This window comes from Vicugna pacos, chromosome 7, assembly GCF_048564905.1.
Source record: "Vicugna pacos chromosome 7, VicPac4, whole genome shotgun sequence".
NCBI classification, from domain to species: domain Eukaryota; kingdom Metazoa; phylum Chordata; class Mammalia; order Artiodactyla; family Camelidae; genus Vicugna; species Vicugna pacos.
This window is the reverse complement of record NC_132993.1, coordinates 85,391,683-85,413,786: the sequence shown is the minus strand read 5'-3', so window position 1 is coordinate 85,413,786 and position 22,104 is coordinate 85,391,683. Positions and strand designations below refer to the sequence as shown.

The 22,104-nt window shown below is 56.9% G+C and overlaps 2 protein-coding genes across 9 annotated transcripts in view; one reads left to right on the top strand and one right to left on the bottom strand.

Annotated features, from left to right (window-relative positions):
- Positions 1 to 9,571, bottom strand: part of LOC140697482 (endonuclease/exonuclease/phosphatase family domain-containing protein 1-like) — a 53,762-nt gene extending 44,191 nt beyond the window's left edge. For both annotated transcript variants that reach the window (XR_012074625.1, XM_072965322.1), the window contains exon 1: positions 9,502 to 9,571. Coding sequence is in view for 1 of the 2 variants with exons in the window: in XM_072965322.1 (XP_072821423.1) it covers positions 9,502 to 9,531 (30 nt within the window). In the remaining variant the exon portion in view is untranslated. The remainder of the gene's footprint in view (positions 1 to 9,501) is intronic.
- A 7,788-nt stretch (positions 9,572 to 17,359) lies between these two features.
- The window catches only part of LOC140697480 (uncharacterized), a 59,595-nt gene continuing 54,850 nt past the window's right edge, over positions 17,360 to 22,104 (top strand). For all 7 annotated transcript variants that reach the window (XM_072965315.1, XM_072965319.1, XM_072965320.1 and 4 more), the window contains exons 1-2: positions 17,360 to 17,446; positions 18,065 to 18,649. The gene's annotated coding sequence lies outside the window, so the exon portion shown is untranslated. The remainder of the gene's footprint in view (positions 17,447 to 18,064; positions 18,650 to 22,104) is intronic.

Sequence of the window (22,104 nt, the reverse complement as noted above, 5' to 3'; positions counted from 1 at the left end):
CTCTGAAATTGTGCAATTCAGGAGCAGTAGGTGCCTTCACGGTGCCGTGCGAGCATCACTGCATTGCAGGCTCGCACCATTCCTTTCTTCAAAGTAAAAACTTGGATCCACAGCACGCACTGCCCCCCACGCCCTCAACCCCCAGCCCCTGACAGCCCCGAGTCCTCTTCCCCTCTGGGTGTCTTTACCTCTCCTGGGTGTTCCCTGTCAATGAAGCCACAGGAAAGCTGGCTTTGCGTGCCTGCCCACGTGGCTTAAGCGGGGGCTGGTGATGTTTTCTTTTGTTTTCACTTGAAATCGCATTTTGATTATTGGAAAGGGAAATCCAGGTGGGCTAAAGATGTCATGTGCAAAATGAAGCCCTTTCGGTAACTCTCTGCATAACCTCGGGGGAGGCGCTGCTCTTCCCCCTGGGACGCCACAGCCACAAGACAGAAGGGAGATGCTTAGCTCTTCCTGGGGCAAAAACAAAAGCCCCACAAACCAAGAAACCAGCAAAAGCCCAGAAATATACCCGGAAAGAGACTCCATGACCCGCGAGGTCCCAAGCTTGGAGAAAGGCTACACATCCCCGGGGTCCAAAAACCTCTCGAAACCCAGCGCTCTAAACAAACAAAACACACACGCAGATCCAAGGAGAGGCACAGCAGGTGGCCAGTGTGCGTTAGACGTGCTCGACCTCTCGGGGGAGGACACAGGCAGACGGATACACTGTGGAGACAGCACTGGTCACCATGACGCTGGCAGGGCTTTAGCCTGGTGACAGCCAGCCCTGGTGACAACGTGAGGAGGCAGAGGCCCCAGCAGATCCCCCGGATGGATGAGAGAACAGACACACCTCTCCAGGGAAACAGTGTGCAGGACGCATCAAAGGGCCACAGGCGCAGCAGCCCTTCCCCGGCAGTGCCGATCCTTACAGCTGACCCCACCAAAGTGCTCGCACAACTTGCAAAGAAGGTTTTACTTCAGCAACATGAAAACAATCAGTATGTCATCAAGGCATTTTCAGAAGTGACCTGCCCCGGGCCCTAACATTACAAACCCAGAAATACACAGGTACGCACGTAAATGTACACGCACATGCATCCAGGAAAAGGGACAGAGAGACTGACACACAGACAGGCAGAGGGAGAGAGAAACAGAGAGAGAGAGAGACAAGACAGGCGCTGAGAGACACAGAGGGGGAGAAGGAACAGCGGAGCTGGGAACGAGCGGAAGTCACGCCCATTTTCACACGTCACTCTGCATGTCACAACCAGGTCCCAATGTCCATCCACCCTGCAGGGGAGGGTGTGGTGGGGGCTCACACGAGGAAACGTGACCAGAAGGCATAAAAGCAGAGAGCATTGTGGGGCAGCCCACCCGAGGGGCCGAGATGAGACACTGGGCCTGAATCTAAACATGACACAGTGACCCAGGAGGTGGTATGCCAGCGAGAACGAAGTCACAGTTATGTTCAGTTTCTCCCCACCCCCCGCCCCGACAGGGAGCTGGGAAGCAGGTGGCAAGGGGAGTGACTTTCTCCGGACCCCAGGGCAGACCCCACCCAGGCTGTGTGGGGTGTGCTCTGCGCTCCGCCAGCCCTCTCTGGGGCCCTCCCTTTGCTGAGTCTGCGCGCGAGCTCCCTGTGATGCCAGCCCGCGGGACTGACAGGTGAGGCAGGTGTTTGTGCCTCTGGAGACACGATGGCTTCCCCGGGAAGGAGGGGCCAGGATGATCCCCACTGTGCCGACGGGGGACTGGGGAGACCCTGAGAGGCAGGCAGCTCGTCCAGGGTGACAGCACTGCGGACGACGGCGGGCCGGGTCCGAACCCAGCTGCGTCCTCAGAGCTGGCGCCCTGGCTGCATCCAGGCCTCCGCAGGGTCCTGGGCAGGGGGGCCGAGTTGGCGTCACTGTGTGCGGACACGGACACGGCATGGGCTGGGAGGTGAGCAGTCAGCAGCCCAGAGAGGCCCCTGGGGAGCTCTACGGAAGGAGGAAGCTTGGGGAAGGGGATCCCAGGAAGTGACCTCACTTCCCTGGCAACCGAACCCAACAGAACTTAGACCCGAGGTCACCGGGCACCCACTCTGTCGAGAAGCCCCTACTCGGCTCACCCGCTTGGTGAACTCAGCTCAACTCAGTCACCCATGTTCTGCTGCGTCCCAACACCCCGAGGCCGCGGTGCCCGGAAGGCCCGCAGCCAGGGGCTGGGCCAGCGGTGCCGGCGCTGGCTCAGCTCTCACCCCAGGCGCCTCTGGCCTTTTGGCCACAGGGACCCAAAGGTAACCGAGGGAGGCCCGGGGCAGGCCCGACCAGCCCAGGCCACCACTCAGACCCCACCCGGGTATAGCCCCACATCCCTTTCCCTTTGCTGGTGGAGGTGGGCAGTCACGTTGGGCTGGGATGCGGGGGGCCTGCCTCAAGCACGAGCAGGTCAGAGGCCTGGGGGGCCTGTCACGTCCGCACCCTGGGTCCCAGCTGGCATGCTGGGCTGTGGCCAGCCGGGCAGGGACCTGCCGCACGAGTCCAAGCCCGTGCCCTCTGGCTGTGACTCTTCCCTCCCGGGTGGCCGTCTCAGCTGACCAAGGTCCCAGTCTGATCGGGCAGCAGAGGGTCGAGCGGGCAGAAGCGGGAGTGGTCCTGGCCGGGCAGGGCTCTGAGACCTCCGGGCCGGGCTCTGAGACCTCCGGGCCGGGCCCGCTGCCGCTCACTGTCATTGCAGAGCCGGACACTGCAGGAGCCGCTGGATCAGGACACCCACGCCGCCTCCCCGAGCGAGGGGCCGCTGCACGCTTCTCAGGGCCAGCACCAGCTCCGGGTGAGTCTGCACACGGAGGGGTCCCCGCCACCACGACGGCCTCCTCCCCAGAAACCGCCCAGGCGGCACGCCAGGGTCCTGCCCGCGGCTGACAGGCAGCTCAGCAGACCCGGCTCTGACCTGGAGCAGCTCCCTGCAAGTCAGGAGGAGGACCAGAAGCCCACCGAGGCACAGCCCCAAGGTGAGAAGGGCGGGGCTGGTGAACGTGTGCAGCTGAGGGAGGGCCGAGGGCTGGGCCACACAGGGAGGCGTCCCCAGAGGCTGCTGCTGGCACCAGAGCAAACGTTGCTCTCAGACCACCTGCCTACAAGAGTTCAGTCACAAAACACATCCTGTGGGCACTTGCTGGGTGGGAGCTGTCCGCAAAGCTCTGGGAAGATGTCCGCCCTTGAAGAGGCCCACGGAAAGGGAGGCACGTGGCTCAAGTTTTCCTCTCTCAAAGCACGAGCGAGCGCATCCACGAGACTCAAAGCTCTCTCCACTTCCAACAGTCACAGATCCAGAGCAGGCGCGGGCAGGGGAAGATGCCACAGACCAAAACCAGGACCATCAGGATCCAACATGAGACCCCGAGCTCCCTCCTGCTGCTCCTGCAGCTTCTGCAGCTCCAGCAGCTAACGCTGCTCCTGAAGATCCTGCAGCTCCTGCAGCTCCTTCCGCTCCAGCAGCTCCCACTGCTCCTGAAGATCCTGCAGCTCCTGCTATTCCTCAAGGTCCCGCAGCTCCTGCTGCTCCTCAAGGTCCCGCAGCTCCCGCTGCTTCCAAAGGTCCTGAAGATGCTGCACCTGCAGCTGGACCGCTGGGCCACGGACAGCCAGTTCAGGCGTCAGCAGCCCCGGGGGCTGAGCCCCCTCTGCGCCCACCCGCACCTTCTTCTGCAAAATCCCACCGTGAATCCCCTCCGGCACCCGACCTTGACTTCCATTCCCCTGAAGTGATTTGTGTTTGGTTTTTCTTCACTTGCCTCTGTTTCTTTCATATCGGTTATGGCATCCTTTATCTTGCCTTTTTAAGTTTCTTTTAATAAAATATAGACTTTGTCCCTCTGAAATTCTGGAGTTCAGGAGCACTAGGTGCCTTCACGATGCCGTGCGAGCATCACTGCATTGCAGGCTCACACCATTCCTTTCTTCAAAGTAAAAACTTGGATCCACAGCACGCACTGCCCCCCACGCCCTCACCCCCCAGCCCCTGACAGCCCCGAGTCCTCTTCCCCTCTGGGTGTCTTTACCTCTCCTGGGTGTTCCCTGTCAATGAAGCCACAGGAAAGCTGGCTTTGCGTGCCTGCCCACGTGGCTTAAGCGGGGGCTGGTGATGTTTTCTTTTGTTTTCACTTGAAATCGCATTTTGATTATTGGAAAGGGAAATCCAGGTGGGCTAAAGATGTCATGTGCAAAATGAAGCCCTTTCGGTAACTCTCTGCATAACCTCGGGGGAGGCGCTGCTCTTCCCCCTGGGACGCCACAGCCACAAGACAGAAGGGAGATGCTTAGCTCTTCCTGGGGCAAAAACAAAAGCCCCACAAACCAAGAAACCAGCAAAAGCCCAGAAATATACCCGGAAAGAGACTCCACGACCCGCGAGGTCCCAAGCTTGGAGAAAGGCTACACATCCCCGGGGTCCAAAAACCTCTCGAAACCCAGCGCTCTAAACAAACAAAACACACACGCAGATCCAAGGAGAGGCACAGCAGGTGGCCAGTGTGCGTTAGACGTGCTCGACCTCTCGGGGGAGGACACAGGCAGACGGATACACTGTGGAGACAGCACTGGTCACCATGACGCTGGCAGGGCTTTAGCCTGGTGACAGCCAGCCCTGGTGACAACGTGAGGAGGCAGAGGCCCCAGCAGATCCCCCGGATGGATGAGAGAACAGACACACCTCTCCAGGGAAACAGTGTGCAGGACGCATCAAAGGGCCACAGGCGCAGCAGCCCTTCCCCGGCAGTGCCGATCCTTACAGCTGACCCCACCAAAGTGCTCGCACAACTTGCAAAGAAGGTTTTACTTCAGCAACATGGAAACAATCAGTATGTCATCAAGGCATTTTCAGAAGTGACCTGCCCCGGGCCCTAACATTACAAACCCAGAAATACACAGGTACGCACGTAAATGTACACGCACATGCATCCAGGAAAAGGGACAGAGAGACTGACACACAGACAGGCAGAGGGAGAGAGAAACAGAGAGAGAGAGAGACAAGACAGGCGCTGAGAGACACAGAGGGGGAGAAGGAACAGCGGAGCTGGGAACGAGCGGAAGTCACGCCCATTTTCACACGTCACTCTGCATGTCACAACCAGGTCCCAATGTCCATCCACCCTGCAGGGGAGGGTGTGGTGGGGGCTCACACGAGGAAACGTGACCAGAAGGCATAAAAGCAGAGAGCATTGTGGGGCAGCCCACCCGAGGGGCCGAGATGAGACACTGGGCCTGAATCTAAACATGACACAGTGACCCAGGAGGTGGTATGCCAGCGAGAACGAAGTCACAGTTATGTTCAGTTTCTCCCCACCCCCCGCCCCGACAGGGAGCTGGGAAGCAGGTGGCAAGGGGAGTGACTTTCTCCGGACCCCAGGGCAGACCCCACCCAGGCTGTGTGGGGTGTGCTCTGCGCTCCGCCAGCCCTCTCTGGGGCCCTCCCTTTGCTGAGTCTGCGCGCGAGCTCCCTGTGATGCCAGCCCGCGGGACTGACAGGTGAGGCAGGTGTTTGTGCCTCTGGAGACACGATGGCTTCCCCGGGAAGGAGGGGCCAGGATGATCCCCACTGTGCCGACGGGGGACTGGGGAGACCCTGAGAGGCAGGCAGCTCGTCCAGGGTGACAGCACTGCGGACGACGGCGGGCCGGGTCCGAACCCAGCTGCGTCCTCAGAGCTGGCGCCCTGGCTGCATCCAGGCCTCCGCAGGGTCCTGGGCAGGGGGGCCGAGTTGGCGTCACTGTGTGCGGACACGGCATGGGCTGGGAGGTGAGCAGTCAGCAGCCCAGAGAGGCCCCTGGGGAGCTCTACGGAAGGAGGAAGCTTGGGGAAGGGGATCCCAGGAAGTGACCTCACTTCCCTGGCAACCGAACCCAACAGAACTTAGACCCGAGGTCACCGGGCACCCACTCTGTCGAGAAGCCCCTACTCGGCTCACCCGCTTGGTGAACTCAGCTCAACTCAGTCACCCATGTTCTGCTGCGTCCCAACACCCCGAGGCCGCGGTGCCCGGAAGGCCCGCAGCCAGGGGCTGGGCCAGCGGTGCCGGCGCTGGCTCAGCTCTCACCCCAGGCGCCTCTGGCCTTTTGGCCACAGGGACCCAAAGGTAACCGAGGGAGGCCCGGGGCAGGCCCGACCAGCCCAGGCCACCACTCAGACCCCACCCGGGTATAGCCCCACATCCCTTTCCCTTTGCTGGTGGAGGTGGGCAGTCACGTTGGGCTGGGGTGGGGGGGGCCTGCCTCAAGCACGAGCAGGTCAGAGACCTGGGGGGCCTGTCACGTCCACACCCCAGGTGCCAGCTGACGGGCTGGGCTGTGGCCAGCCGGGCAGGGACCTGCCGCACGAGTCCAAGCCCGTGCCCTCTGGCTGTGTCTCTTCCCTCCCGGGTGGCCGTCTCAGCTGACCAAGGTCCCAGTCTGATCGGGCAGCAGAGGGTCGAGCGGGCAGAAGCGGGAGTGGTCCTGGCCGGGCAGGGCTCTGAGACCTCCGGGCCGGGCTCTGAGACCTCCGGGCCGGGCCCGCTGCCGCTCACTGTCATTGCAGAGCCGGACACTGCAGGAGCCGCTGGATCAGGACACCCACGCCGCCTCCCCGAGCGAGGGGCCGCTGCACGCTTCTCAGGGCCAGCACCAGCTCAGGGTGAGTCTGCACACGGAGGGGTCCCCGCCACCACGACGGCCTCCTCCCCAGAAACCGCCCAGGCGGCACGCCTGGGTCCTGCCCGCGGCTGACAGGCAGCTCAGCAGACCCGGCTCTGACCTGGAGCAGCTCCCTGCGAGTCAGGTGGAGGACCAGGAGCCCACCGAGGCACAGCCCCAAGGTGAGAAGGGCGGGGCTGGTGAACGTGTGCAGCTGAGGGAGGGCCGAGGGCTGGGCCACACAGGGAGGAGTCCCCAGAGGCTGCTGCTGGCACCAGAGCAAACATTGCTCTCAGACCACCTGCCTACAAGAGTTCAGTCACAAAACACATCCTGTGGGCACTTGCTGGGTGGGAGCTGTCCGCAAAGCTCTGGGAAGATGTCCGCCCTTGAAGAGGCCCACGGAAAGGGAGGCACGTGGCTCAAGTTTTCCTCTCTCAAAGCACGAGCGAGCGCATCCACGAGACTCAAAGCTCTCTCCACTTCCAACAGTCACAGATCCAGAGCAGGCGCGGGCAGGGGAAGATGCCACAGACCAAAACCAGGACCATCAGGATCCAGCAGGAGACCCCGAGCTCCCTCCTGCTGCTCCTGCAGCTCCAACAGCTAACGCTGCTCCTGAAGATCCTGCAGCTCCTGCAGCTCCTTCCGCTCCAGCAGCTCCCACTGCTCCTGACGATCCTGCAGCTCCTGCTATTCCTCAAGGTCCCGCAGCTCCTGCTGCTCCTCAAGGTCCCGCAGCTCCCGCTGCTTCCAAAGGTCCTGAAGATGCTGCACCTGCAGCTGGACAGCTGGGCCACGGACAGCCAGTTCAGGCGTCAGCAGCCCCTGGGGCTGAGCCCCCTCTGTGCCCACCCGCACCTTCTTCTTCAAAATCCCACCGTGCATCCCCTCCCGCACCCGACCTTGACTTCCATTCCCCTGAAGTGATTTGTGTTTGGTTTTCCTTCACTTGCCTCTGTTTCTTTCATATCGGTTATGGCATCCTTTATTTTGCCTTTTTAAGTTTCTTTTAATAAAATATAGACTTTGTCCCTCTGAAATTCTGCAGTTCAGGAGCACTAGGTGCCTTCACGATGCCGTGCGAGCATCACTGCCATGCAGGCTCACACCATTCCTTTCTTCAAAGTAAAAACTTGGATCCACAGTACGCACTGCCCCCCACGCCCTCACCCCCCAGCCCCTGACAGCCCCGAGTCCTCTTCCCCTCTGGGTGTCTTTACCTCTCCTGGGTGTTCCCTGTCAATGAAGCCACAGGAAAGCTGGCTTTGCGTGCCTGCCCACGTGGCTTATGTGGGGGCTGGTGATGTTTTCTTTTGTTTTCACTTGAAATCGCATTTTGATTATTGGAAAGGGAAATCCAGGTGGGCTAAAGATGTCATGTGCAAAATGAAGCCCTTTCGTTAACTCTCTGCATAATCTCGGGGGAGGCGTTGCTCTTCCCCCTGGGACGCCACAGCCACAAGATAGAAGGGAGATGCTTAGCTCTTCCTGGGGCAAAAACAAAAGCACACAAACCAAGAAACCAGCAAAAGCCCAGAAATATACCCGGAAAGAGACTCCACGACCCGCGAGGTCCCAAGCTTGGAGAAAGGCTACACATCCCCGGGGTCCAAAAACCTCTCGAAACCCAGTGCTCTAAACAAACACAACACAAACGGGGAGTTCCAAGGAGAGGCACAGCAGGTGGCCAGTGTGCGTTAGAGGAGCTCAACGTCTCGGGGGAGGACACAGGCAGACGGACACACTGTGGAGACAGCACTGGTCACCATGACGCTGGCAGGTCTTTACCCTGGTTTCAGTCAGCCGTGGTGACAACGTGAGGAGGCAGAGGCCCCAGCAGATCCCCCGGAGGAACGAGAGAACAGACACACCTCTCCAGGGAAACAGTGTGCAGGATGCATCACAGGGCCATAGGCTCAGCAGCCCTTCCCCGGCAGTGCCGATCCTTACAGCTGACCCCACCAATGTGCTCGCACAACTTGCAAAGAAGTTTTTACTTCAGCAACATGAAAAGAATCAGGATGTCATCAAGCCATTTTGAGAAGTGACCTACCATGGGCCCTAACAATACAAACACGTAAATACACAGATACGCACGTAAATATACATGCACATGTATCCCGGAAAAGACACAGAGAGACTGAAACACAGAGAGGCAGACGGAGAGAGCAACAGAGAGAGAGAGATAAGACAGGTGCTGAGAGACAGAGAGGGGTAGAAGGAACACCGGAGCTGGGAACGAGCAGAAGTCACACCCATTTTCAAAGCAAAGATACTGAGGATGAAAAGCTTATTTCACTTATTCCAGAAACAAAGCTACTCATAGTCTATTTTTGTTGAGAAAACTAATTCTCCCCATCGTTATTTACTACCATAATATATTGAATGGAATATATATATGTTCTATTCGACGTATACATAGGTATATGCTACACAATATATGTTATACACAAATATACATATTTACACACTCAATTTTATATTCCATAAAAGGATCCTGAAATAATTTGAAGGGCAGAGTAAACACTTGTACAAAAACCCACCTTTCAAAACACATTAGGCGATGTCTTTCCTATTTCTCTGTAACTCCTATGCTAGCCAAAGGAGCCACTAAGCAACCTAAAGATCTGTAATGAAGGGTGCCTCTCTTTGCTACTTTTATGCTTTTCACGCGCACAGCATAATCGGTGCTAGGAAGAAACTGATTTTTTCGGCCTTGGACCTAAATGTCACTATAAATTTGGTTGGCTTAGCCTTTCCAAACAATCAAATCATGCCTATGTCACATCAAAGTAACTGCTAGAAAACAAAATTGTCAAAGGAGAGTTATAATTTCCTAAAATGGAAAAAGAACCTACCTTGTGAGAATGGGAGTTTTTCCAAATCATACAGGAGTCAGATCAGTGGGGTGGGGCGGCGGGAGGCAAGGGCACCAGCCCCTTCTGGCCCCACAGGGTGCGAGCGACTTCAAGAGTCCAGGTGCGGGGCAGGCTCAGTGGCGGGCTAAGCCCCACTGAGGCTTCCGCGCCCATCCTCAGAGCGCCCAAGCAGCGGGGGCACAATTTTGGGGCCGCGGGAAGGGTGCGGAAAGACAAGGGCCCCGGGGTGCCCAGTGTGGGGAGCGACAAGGGCTCGGGAGTGCCCAAGGTAGGGAGAGGCAAGGCCTCCGGGGTTCCCAGGGTGGGGAGCGGCAAGGCCTCCTGGGTGCCCATGGTGGGGAGCGTCACGGGCTCCGGGGTGCCCACGGTGGGGAGCGACAAGGGCTCCGGGGTGCACAGGGTGGGGAGCGAAAATGGAATCCTGGTGCCCAGGTTGGAGAGCGATAAGGGCTCAGGTGTGCCCAGGGTGGGGAGCCACAAGGGCTCCGAGGTGCCCAGGTGGGAAGCGACAAGGGCTGAGGGGTACCCAGGTTGGGGAGTGACAAGGGCTCCTGGGTACCCAGGTGGGTAGCGACAATGGCTCCGGGGTGCCCAGGTGGGAAGCGACAAGGGCTCAGGTGTGCCCAGCGTGGGGAGTGACAAGGGCTCCTGGGTACCCAGGTGGGGAGCGAAAAGGGCTCCGGGGTGCTCAGGGTGGGGAGCGACAAGGGCTCCCGGGTGTCCAGGGTGAGGAGCGACAAGGGCTCCAGGGTGCTCAGGGTGGGGAGAAACCAGGGCTCCGAGGTGCTCAACTGCGCTCACAGCCATGGCCCCTGGCGCCCAGAGTGCCGGCGCCCGCACTCCCCGCCCCGCGGAGGCCCGCGGGGCCTCCCTCCCCCCGCGCGGACCCGGGGCGGCAGCCGCCGCATCCCCCTCCTTCCAGCGCCCCGCGCCCCGCGACCTGCCGCCGCCGCCGTACTCACCTCAGGGACGCAACCGGCACAGCCGGCCGTCGGCCTCGTTCCCGCCGAAGCGTCTCACTGCGGTACTCCCTGCGTGGGCGGGCTGTTCCCTGGCGGTCGCACGGGGTTCCGGGCTGGGGGTGCGGGGAGCAACGAAACGAAGCGCCGCCTGCTGGCATTTTCCACAGGCCAGCGCCACCGCAGCCGCCTTGGGTCCGCACAGCCCCCTGCCGGCCGCAGCTCTTGCTGTCTCGCCGAGCCGACAAGCCTCCGAGGACAGGGGACGGAGCCGCGGCGCGAGACGAAGGCCGGCCGGGGGTGTGCGCAGACTCTTTCCTGTGGGGACTGCGCGCATGCGCACCAGTGGGGCGGGGCGAACGGCCGCTGCGTGGGGGCGGGACCCGTGACCGCCGCGTGGGGGCCGGCCCCGCCCAGGGGCGCTGGTCCGGCTTAGCCAATCGCGATCGTCGGGTACCTCTTGGCGCGGGCGGTTTGAATGGTTCGTGGACCGCCGGAGGCAGCGGCAGGGTGGCCACGCTGCTGCCGTTTTGGGAGCTTTTCCGAGATCGGGATGGGAACTCGCCCCTCATCCTTTCGCAGGAGCCCCTGGGAAAGTAAAACAATAGTGACTTCAGGTAACGGTTACCTCGCGCCCTTGGGGGGGGGGGAGTCTCAGTGGCCTCGCCCCCCAACACCCCACCCACCCCGCCACTTGACAGCACCGCGCCCGCCTCCCAGGAGAAGGCTGCCTGCGACACGTGCACCCCATGAACATGGGGAAGCAAGACCGGCGGGGTCCAGGCCGCGCGGGACTAGGGCACACATCCAGGGGCTCGCACCGGGCAGCCCCCATCCCCCCGCGGCCGCAGCCGCCGCGGCCCCGAGACCGCACCGCACCCGCCCCCTGGGAGCAGGCCACGGTCTGAGAGCCGGTCGCAGGTGCTCCGGGGCCGTCAGGAGCCCTCCCACCTTCCGGAGCTGCACCTGCTTCTGCAAACCCCGGCATAAGTGGCAGCGGAGACGCGCCGTTCAGGGGCTACTAATGTGGGGAGGCGGGGTACACTACGAACCAGGGCGGTGAGCCCGGAACCGCTTCAGGGCCCTAACGCGAAGCGCGGCCGGGTCCTCACCACGCACCCCTCCCTGTGCGCCTCCCCAACGGCACAGCCCAGGCCTCACCCGCCGACTCCCCGACCTGCGCGCCCCCACCAGCGCCCCCTTACCTGCCTGGCGGCGGCAGCGAAGACGACGACCCGCGGCGGCCCAGACCCCAGGCCGCGTTCCTCCTCCGGGAGCTGGTTCGGGAGCACCTGGCTCTCGCCAACTTCTACAAGCTCTGGGCCGTTTCCGGGGTCTGCGCGTCTGCGCGTGCGCGCCCCTCCTCCTCCCGCCCGCAAGGCGGACGCTGGGGCGGGGTCTCTTGCTGTATCGCCCTTGGACAGTGGGGCAGGGCGGGACCGGGCTGGAGGGGCGGGGCCGGGCAAGGAGCCGCCCCCCCGGCCCGCCCTACCTGCCCTGCCCGCCCTGCCTGCCCTGCCCGCCCTGCCTGCCCTGCCCGCCCTGCCAGGTCTCCATCCCCAATGCCCCCACCCCACCACCCCACCACCCCACCAGCAATCGGGTCCGCACTCAACCAGGACTACCACTGGGCCGGGCCGGGTACACGTCGCTCGGCCCCACTTCCCTAGGCCCCATTCCCCTCGGCCCCTCTTCTCCTGCTCTCCTCCCTCTCCCCGTTACTGCCTCCCAGACCCGGGCCAGGCCCAGTTTCCAACTGGACCTCCAAGATGGGGCTCCCTCTCTTCACACCAAGAAGCAAGCACAGGGTCTCCCTGCAGGGCTGGTGGAACTGGACCCAGTCCTGGACCTCCTGCAGGAGCAGGCTCTGGGTTAGTGTTGGGGTTGTGGTTGGGGTTGGTGTTCAAGGTTAATGTTAGTGTTGGGGTTGGGGTCGGGATCAGGTTAAGGGATTTGGGGTTAGGCTTAGGATTTCAGGTGAGGGCTGAGGGGTTAGGGATTAGGGATAGGGGTAGCTTTAGGGTTAGGGTTTTAGGGTTAGGCTTATTGCTAAGGTTAGGATTTGGGAGGACGAGGAGTCGTTAGGGTTAAGGCTAGGGGTAGGGATAGGGTTAGGTTTAGGGGTTAGGGTTAGGTTTAGAGGTTAGGGGTCAGGACCAGAGCCAGAGTTTAGGGATAGGTTTGGGGTTAGGGTTAGGGGTTGGGGTTAGCGTTAGGGGAGAAGGAGGAGAAGGGTTAGGGTTAGAGGGGAGGAGGAGCAGGAGTAGCATAAGGTTAGAGTTAGCAGTTGGGTCAAGTTAAGGTTTGTTTTAGGGTTAGGGTTTGTGTTCTCGTTCTGGCTTGAGGTTCTGCTTAAGGCTAGGGTTAGGGTTAGGGGCTGGGTTAGGGTTAGGACTTGGGGTAGGGGTTAGGGTTAGGGGTTAGTGTTAGGACTAAGGCTAGGGCTAGGGCTGGGCTGTACGTGGGGGAGGGGGAGCCAGACTAGGATGAGATGTCAGTTGGAAGATCCCAGTCCCTGCAGATGACAGCAGCCATGGGGTTGGAGGGGAAGGACACTACCCACATGAAGGAAGGAAGACCCCAGTCCTGGAGGCTCCCTGGTGTGCGGGGGTTCCTGCCATCAGTGGTCCCATCACCGGGAGGGAGAAAGAACCACTGGGAGCCATACATAGCTATCAAAGGAATAAAACCAAACACAAAATAAGAATCAGCAGAATACGGTAATCCAATCATAAAGGACAGTCCAATGTCCTCTCACTCGGCTCCCACACACACACCCCCAGCAAACCCAGCTTACTTTAAAATTTATTCTCATGCTATTCTTTAGTCTCCAATTTAGCTGTCTCTTCCACTGCTGAGGTTACTAACATCTCTCAACTGAGACAATGAAAAATGTCTCATAGTTGATCTCCATGTCTTCAGTCTTTCCCCTACTCTCCATCCTCCACATAGCAGTCAGAGTATGTCCGGTATGTATTTAAATCAGATAATGTTATTAACCTAGTGGTATCTCAGCATCCTTAGTGAGGCTTCTAGATGACCTATCACAGCCCAGAAGACTCTGTATTCTCTCCTTGGCTTCTCTTTCCACTTCAGGTCTGTTTCTATGTCTGCCCTTCTCTCCCTTAGACATGAAGACTTTTTGCCTTCCTGTCCTTTTGACCTACAGGGCTTTTCACATGACCATTCCCATGACTTTTCTTGCTCATCAGTTACTTACATGTCAACACAACTATCACCTCAGAACTGCCTTCTAGGACTGTCGTTACTAAAGGAGCTCCCTTCCTTTGCTACTGCTGCAGTCCATTGCGTCACCTGGTCCCAGGTCTGCTTTGATCACCACCGAAAGTGAGCAATTAGAGGAGGATGTGGCAAACTGATAGAATGATTCCATTCATAGTGACTCATGCTTTTAAATACATGGAGGATACACACACGCTCTCTCTCGTATTATGTGTGGCAATTTTTACACTGAAAGATTTAATACATTATTAAAAGTGATAATACAATTTTCAGCATTTTAGATTTACCGCTTTTCTTTGAAAGAGGCATTGCTGTCTGTGATATCCTCGACTTCATGGAATGAAGTGAGCATAGATTTTAGATTTGGATAATTGTTTACAATTGATACAGTCTTAACTTTATACACATAAAAACAATAAATTAAGTGGTCTGCTTCAAATCATACATCTAAGTTGGATTCTAGCTGACAATCCCATAAGATTTATTTATTTCCCAGGAGCATAATATGTGGTTGAAGGTGGACCCCAGATCATCCACCATTCTTCTAATTAGATGCAATATTAAGACATTTTGGGAGAATGTCATTCTAAGTGAAGTAAGCCAGAAAGAGAAAGAAAAATACCATATGACATCACTCTTATGTCGAATTTAAAAAAAAAAAAGAACATAAATACAAAACAGAAACAGACTCATAGACAGAGAATACAAACTTGTGGTTGCCAAGGGGGAGGGGGATGGGAAGGGACAGTCTGGGAGTTCAAAATTTGTAGATACTGACAGGCATATGCAGAATAAATAAGCAAGATTATATTGTACAGCACGGGGAAATGTACACAAGCTCTTGTGGCAGCTCACAGTGAAAAAAATGTGACAATGAATATATGTATGTTCATGTATAGCTGAAAAATTGTGCTCTGCATGGGAAATTGACACCACCTTGTAAAATGAATATAGCAATAAAAAATGTTAAATAAAAATAAATAAATACATACATAAATAAGTAAATAAGACATTTTCATTGCCTTCCTCACCTGGTCCTGCTTAATGGACCATAAGTCTTAAGCATCATTACTGAGGGTCATTTGCTCGATAAATTCTAGACTGATTGGTTGATTGACTGATTAACATGATCCAGCAATTCACATTTAAATGTAACTTTTATTCAAATAAGGATTTCACTAATTTTGAGATATCAATGTTTCATCTTAGATAAATTAGAAAATGATCTTGATCTTTACTTGCCAGAATATATAGGCTGTAAAAATGTCACCAAAAAGAAATTCTCAAAAATACATTTTGATATTCATAATTAATATACATGTTAGGATCACAGGGTATTTTAGAGTTAATAAAGTATTACAGTTTAAGAGACTGTTTTTGCATTATCTATACACTAGGTACTGTTGAGTGCTGACCATGTAATAGTTTTAAAGGTTTGGGTTATTTATCTATATTGAATTTTATAAAGTTTGTTCATACCATATACTTATTTCACTTCTAAAACTGTGCATTGTTTTTCACTCAAAATACTCTCATATGAAACATTGCCTTTGCCACTAGAACAAAGCCATACTAACATCACAGTGTTTAGAAATTCACACAATGTTATTTATCTTGACCTGTCTATTGAGTTTTTTTAATACATTTGTCTATATTGATTTTATATAGTGACAATCAGTTTATACTATTACTGTACAGCATTTTATACATTTATGCAAATTAACTTTTTGTGATATGTTTACATTGATACAAGGAAAATATTCCTTTATGAGTAATGTTCATATCATATATTATGACCTTTCATTATATAAATATATACAAAAATATAACTCAAAAGACACCTGCACCCCAATGTTCATAGCAGCACAATTTACAATAGCCAAGACATGCAAACAACCCAAATGTCCATCAACAGATGCCTGGATAAAGAAGCTTGGTTACATATATACAATGGAATACTACTCAGCCATGAAAAAGAATAAAATAATGCCTTTGCAGCAATATGGATGGACCTGAAGAATGTCATTCAAAGTGAATTGGACCGGAAAGAGAAAGAAAATGCCATATAACATCATTTATATGAGGAATCTAAATAATAATAATAATAATAATAATAATAATAATAATAATAATGACACAAAAGAACTACTTATTATTTATAACTAACATGAATTATTTCTTGAATATGTATAAGCACATTTGACTGTCCTTTATGATTGGATTACCGCATTCTGCTGATTCTTATTTTGTGTTTGGTTTTATTCCTTTGATAGCTATGTATGACTCCCAGTGGTTCTTTCTCCCTCCCGGTGATGGGACCACTGATGGCAGGAACCCCCGCACACCAGGGAGCCTCCAGGACTGCGGTCTTCCTTCCTTCATGTGGGTAGTGTCTTTCCCCTCCAACCCCATAGCAGCTGTCATCTGCAGGGACTGGGATCTTCCAACTGACATCTCATCCTAGTCTGGCTCCCCCTCCCCCACGTACAGCCCAGCCCTAACCCTAGCCCTAGTCCTAACACTAACCCCTAACCCTAACCCCTACCCCAAGTCCTAACCCTAACCCAGACACTAGCCCTAACCCTAGCCTTAAGCAGAACCTCAAGCCAGAACGAGAACACAAACCCTAACCCTAAAACAAACCTTAACTTGACCCAACTGCTAACTCTAACCTTATGCTACTCCTGCTCCTCCTCCCCTCTAACCCTAACCCTTCTCCTCCTTCTCCCCTAACGCTAACCCCAACCCCTAACCCTAACCCCAAACCTATCCCTAAACTCTGGCTCTGTTCCTGACCCCTAACCTCTAAACCTAACCCTAACCCCTAAACCTAACCCTATCCCTACCCCTAGCCTTAACCCTAACAACTCCTCCTTCTCCCAAATCCTAACATTAGCAGTAAGCCTAACCCTTAAACACTAACCCTAAAGCTACCCCTACCCCTAACCCCTAACCCCTCAGCCCTCACCTGAAATCCTAAGCCTAACCCCAAATCCCTTAACCTGATCCCGACCCCAACCCCAACACTAACATTAACCTTGAACACCAACCCCAACCACAACCCCAACACTAACCCAGAGCCTGCTCCTGCAGGAGGTCCAGGACTGGGTCCAGTTCCACCAGCCCTGCAGGGAGACCCTGTGCTTGCTTCTTGGTGTGAAGAGAGGGAGCCCCATCTTGGAGGTCCAGTTGGAAACTGGGCCTGGCCCGGGTCTGGGAGGCAGTAACGGGGAGAGGGAGGAGAGCAGGAGAAGTGGGGCCGAGGGGAATGGGGCCTAGGGAAGTGGGGCCGAGCGATGTGTCCCCGGCCGGGCCATTGATAGTCCTGGTTGAGTGCGGACCCGATTGCTGGTGGGGTGGTGGGGTGGTGGGGTGGGGGCATTGGGGATGGAGACCTGGCAGGGCGGGCAGGGCAGGCAGGGCGGGCAGGGCAGGTAGGGCGGGCCGGGGGGGCGGTCCCCTGCCCGGCCCCGCCCCTCCAGCCCGGTCCCGCCCTGCCCCACTGTCCAAGGGCGATACAGCAAGAGACCCCGCCCCAGCGTCCGCCTTGCGGGCGGGAGGAGGAGGGGCGCGCACGCGCAGACGCACAGACCCCGGAAACCGCCCAAAGCGTGTAGAAGCTGGGCGAGAGCCAGGTGCTCCCGAACCAGCTCCCGGAGGAGGAACGCGGCCTGGGGTCTGGGCCGCCGCGGGTAGTCGTCTCCGCTGCCGCCGCCAGGCAGGTAAGGGGGCGCTGGTGGGGGCGCGCAGGTCGGGGAGTCGGCGGGTGAGGCCTGGGCTGTGCCGTTGGGGAGGCGCACAGTGAGGGGTGCGTGGTGAGGTCCCGGCCGCGCTTCCCGTTAGGGCCCTGTGGCGGGTCCGGGCTCACCGCCCTGGTTCGTAGTGTACCCCGCCTCCCCACATTAGTAGCCCCTGAACGGCGCGTCTCCGCTGCCACTTATGCCGGGGTTTGCAGAAGCAGGTGCAGCTCCGGAAGGTGGGAGGGCTCCTGACGGCCCCGGAGCACCTGCGACCGGCTCTCAGACCGTGGCCTGCTCCCAGGGGGCGGGTGCGGTGCGGTCTCGGGGCCGCGGCGGCTGCGGCCGCGGGGGGATGGGGGCTGCCCGGTGCGAGCCCCTGGATGTGTGCCCTAGTCCCGCGCGGCCTGGACCCCGCCGGTCTTGCTTCCCCATGTTCATGGGGTGCACGTGTCGCAGGCAGCCTTCTCCTGGGAGGCGGGCGCGGTGCTGTCAAGTGGCGGGGTGGGTGGGGTGTTGGGGGGCGAGGCCACTGAGACTCCCCCCCCCCCCAAGGGCGCGAGGTAACCGTTACCTGAAGTCACTATTGTTTTACTTTCCCAGGGGCTCCTGCGAAAGGATGAGGGGCGAGTTCCCATCCCGATCTCGGAAAAGCTCCCAAAACGGCAGCAGCGTGGCCACCCTGCCGCTGCCTCCGGCGGTCCACGAACCATTCAAACCGCCCGCGCCAAGAGGTACCCGACGATCGCGATTGGCTAAGCCGGACCAGCGCCCCTGGGCGGGGCCGGCCCCCACGCGGCGGTCACGGGTCCCGCCCCCACGCAGCGGCCGTTCGCCCCGCCCCACTGGTGCGCATGCGCGCAGTCCCCACAGGAAAGAGTCTGCGCACACCCCCGGCCGGCCTTCGTCTCGCGCCGCGGCTCCGTCCCCTGTCCTCGGAGGCTTGTCGGCTCGGCGAGACAGCAAGAGCTGCGGCCGGCAGGGGGCTGTGCGGACCCAAGGCGGCTGCGGTGGCGCTGGCCTGTGGAAAATGCCAGCAGGCGGCGCTTCGTTTCGTTGCTCCCCGCACCCCCAGCCCGGAACCCCGTGCGACCGCCAGGGAACAGCCCGCCCACGCAGGGAGTACCGCAGTGAGACGCTTCGGCGGGAACGAGGCCGACGGCCGGCTGTGCCGGTTGCGTCCCTGAGGTGAGTACGGCGGCGGCGGCAGGTCGCGGGGCGCGGGGCGCTGGAAGGAGGGGGATGCGGCGGCTGCCGCCCCGGGTCCGCGCGGGGGGAGGGAGGCCCCGCGGGCCTCCGCGGGGCGGGGAGTGCGGGCGCCGGCACTCTGGGCGCCAGGGGCCATGGCTGTGAGCGCAGTTGAGCACCTCGGAGCCCTGGTTTCTCCCCACCCTGAGCACCCTGGAGCCCTTGTCGCTCCTCACCCTGGACACCCGGGAGCCCTTGTCGCTCCCCACCCTGAGCACCCCGGAGCCCTTTTCGCTCCCCACCTGGGTACCCAGGAGCCCTTGTCACTCCCCACGCTGGGCACACCTGAGCCCTTGTCGCTTCCCACCTGGGCACCCCGGAGCCATTGTCGCTACCCACCTGGGTACCCAGGAGCCCTTGTCACTCCCCAACCTGGGTACCCCTCAGCCCTTGTCGCTTCCCACCTGGGCACCTCGGAGCCCTTGTGGCTCCCCACCCTGGGCACACCTGAGCCCTTATCGCTCTCCAACCTGGGCACCAGGATTCCATTTTCGCTCCCCACCCTGTGCACCCCGGAGCCCTTGTCGCTCCCCACCGTGGGCACCCCGGAGCCCGTGACGCTCCCCACCATGGGCACCCAGGAGGCCTTGCCGCTCCCCACCCTGGGAACCCCGGAGGCCTTGCCTCTCCCTACCTTGGGCACTCCCGAGCCCTTGTCGCTCCCCACACTGGGCACCCCGGGGCCCTTGTCTTTCCGCACCCTTCCCGCGGCCCCAAAATTGTGCCCCCGCTGCTTGGGCGCTCTGAGGATGGGCGCGGAAGCCTCAGTGGGGCTTAGCCCGCCACTGAGCCTGCCCCGCACCTGGACTCTTGAAGTCGCTCGCACCCTGTGGGGCCAGAAGGGGCTGGTGCCCTTGCCTCCCGCCGCCCCACCCCACTGATCTGACTCCTGTATGATTTGGAAAAACTCCCATTCTCACAAGGTAGGTTCTTTTTCCATTTTAGGAAATTATAACTCTCCTTTGACAATTTTGTTTTCTAGCAGTTACTTTGATGTGACATAGGCATGATTTGATTGTTTGGAAAGGCTAAGCCAACCAAATTTATAGTGACATTTAGGTCCAAGGCCGAAAAAATCAGTTTCTTCCTAGCACCGATTATGCTGTGCGCGTGAAAAGCATAAAAGTAGCAAAGAGAGGCACCCTTCATTACAGATCTTTAGGTTGCTTAGTGGCTCCTTTGGCTAGCATAGGAGTTACAGAGAAATAGGAAAGACATCGCCTAATGTGTTTTGAAAGGTGGGTTTTTGTACAAGTGTTTACTCTGCCCTTCAAATTATTTCAGGATCCTTTTATGGAATATAAAATTGAGTGTGTAAATATGTATATTTGTGTATAACATATATTGTGTAGCATATACCTATGTATACGTCGAATAGAACATATATATATTCCATTCAATATATTATGGTAGTAAATAACGATGGGGAGAATTAGTTTTCTCAACAAAAATAGACTATGAGTAGCTTTGTTTCTGGAATAAGTGAAATAAGCTTTTCATCCTCAGTATCTTTGCTTTGAAAATGGGTGTGACTTCTGCTCGTTCCCAGCTCCGGTGTTCCTTCTACCCCTCTCTGTCTCTCAGCACCTGTCTTATCTCTCTCTCTCTGTTGCTCTCTCCGTCTGCCTCTCTGTGTTTCAGTCTCTCTGTGTCTTTTCCGGGATACATGTGCATGTATATTTACGTGCGTATCTGTGTATTTACGTGTTTGTATTGTTAGGGCCCATGGTAGGTCACTTCTCAAAATGGCTTGATGACATCCTGATTCTTTTCATGTTGCTGAAGTAAAAACTTCTTTGCAAGTTGTGCGAGCACATTGGTGGGGTCAGCTGTAAGGATCGGCACTGCCGGGGAAGGGCTGCTGAGCCTATGGCCCTGTGATGCATCCTGCACACTGTTTCCCTGGAGAGGTGTGTCTGTTCTCTCGTTCCTCCGGGGGATCTGCTGGGGCCTCTGCCTCCTCACGTTGTCACCACGGCTGACTGAAACCAGGGTAAAGCCCTGCCAGCGTCATGGTGACCAGTGCTGTCTCCACAGTGTGTCCGTCTGCCTGTGTCCTCCCCCGAGACATTGAGCTCGTCTAACGCACACTGGCCACCTGCTGTGCCTCTCCTTGGAACTCCCCGTTTGTGTTGTGTTTGTTTAGAGCGCTGGGTTTCGAGAGGTTTTTGGACCCCGGGGATGTGTAGCCTTTCTCCAAGCTTGGGACCTCGCGGGTCGTGGAGTCTCTTTCCGGGTATATTTCTGGGCTTTTGCTGGTTTCTTGGTTTGTGTGCTTTTCTTTTTGCCCCAGGAAGAGCTAAGCATCTCCCTTCTGTCTTGTGGCTGTGGCGTCCCAGGGGGAAGAGCAGTGCCTCCCCCGAGGTTATGCAGAGAGTTACCGAAAGGGCTTCATTTTGCACATGACATCTTTAGCCCACCTGTATTTCCCTTTCAAATAATCAAAATGCGATTTCAGTTGAAAACAAAAGAAAACATCACCAGCCCCCGCTTAAGCCACGTGGGCAGGCACGCAAAGCCAGCTTTCCTGTGGCTTCATTGACAGGGAACACCCAGGAGAGGTAAAGACACCCAGAGGGGAAGAGGACTCGGGGCTGTCAGGGGCTGGGGGGTGAGGGCGTGGGGGGCAGTGCGTGTTGTGGATCCAAGTTTTTACCTTGAAGAAGGGAATGGTGTGAGCCTGCATGGCAGTGATGGTCGCACGGCATCGTGAAGGCACCTAGTGCTCCTGAATTGCACAATTTCAGAGGGACAAAGTCTATATATTATTAAAAGAAACTTAAAAAGGCAAGATAAAGGATGCCATAACCGATATGAAAGAAACAGAGGCAAGTGAAGAAAAACCAAACACAAATCACTTCAGGGGAATGGGAGTCAAGGTCGGGTGCAGGAGGGGATTCACGGTGGGATTTTGAAGAAGAAGGTGCGGGTGGGCGCAGAGGGGGCTCAGCCCCAGGGGCTGCTGACGCGTGAACTGGCTGTCCATGGCCCAGCGGTCCAGCTGCAGGTGCAGCATCTTCAGGAGCTTTGGAAGCAGCAGGAGCTGCAGGACCTTCAGGAGCAGCAGGAGATGCGGGACCTTCAGGAGTATCAGGAGCTGCAGGAGTTTAGGGATATGTTTGGGGTTAGGGTAGGTGTTTGTGTTAGGGTTAGGCGTTGGGGTTAGAGTTATGGGAGAATGAGGAGAAGGGTTAAGGTTAGAGGGGAGAAGAAACAGGAGTTGGATAAGGTTTGAGTTAGCAGTTGGGTCAAGTTAAGGTTTGATTTAGGGTTAGGGTTTGTGTCTCGTTCTGGTTTGAGGTTCTGGTTAAAGCTAGGGTTAGGGTTAAGGTTAGGGGCTGGGTTAGGGTTAGGACTTGGGGTAGGGGTTAGGTTTAGGGGTTAGTGTTAGGACT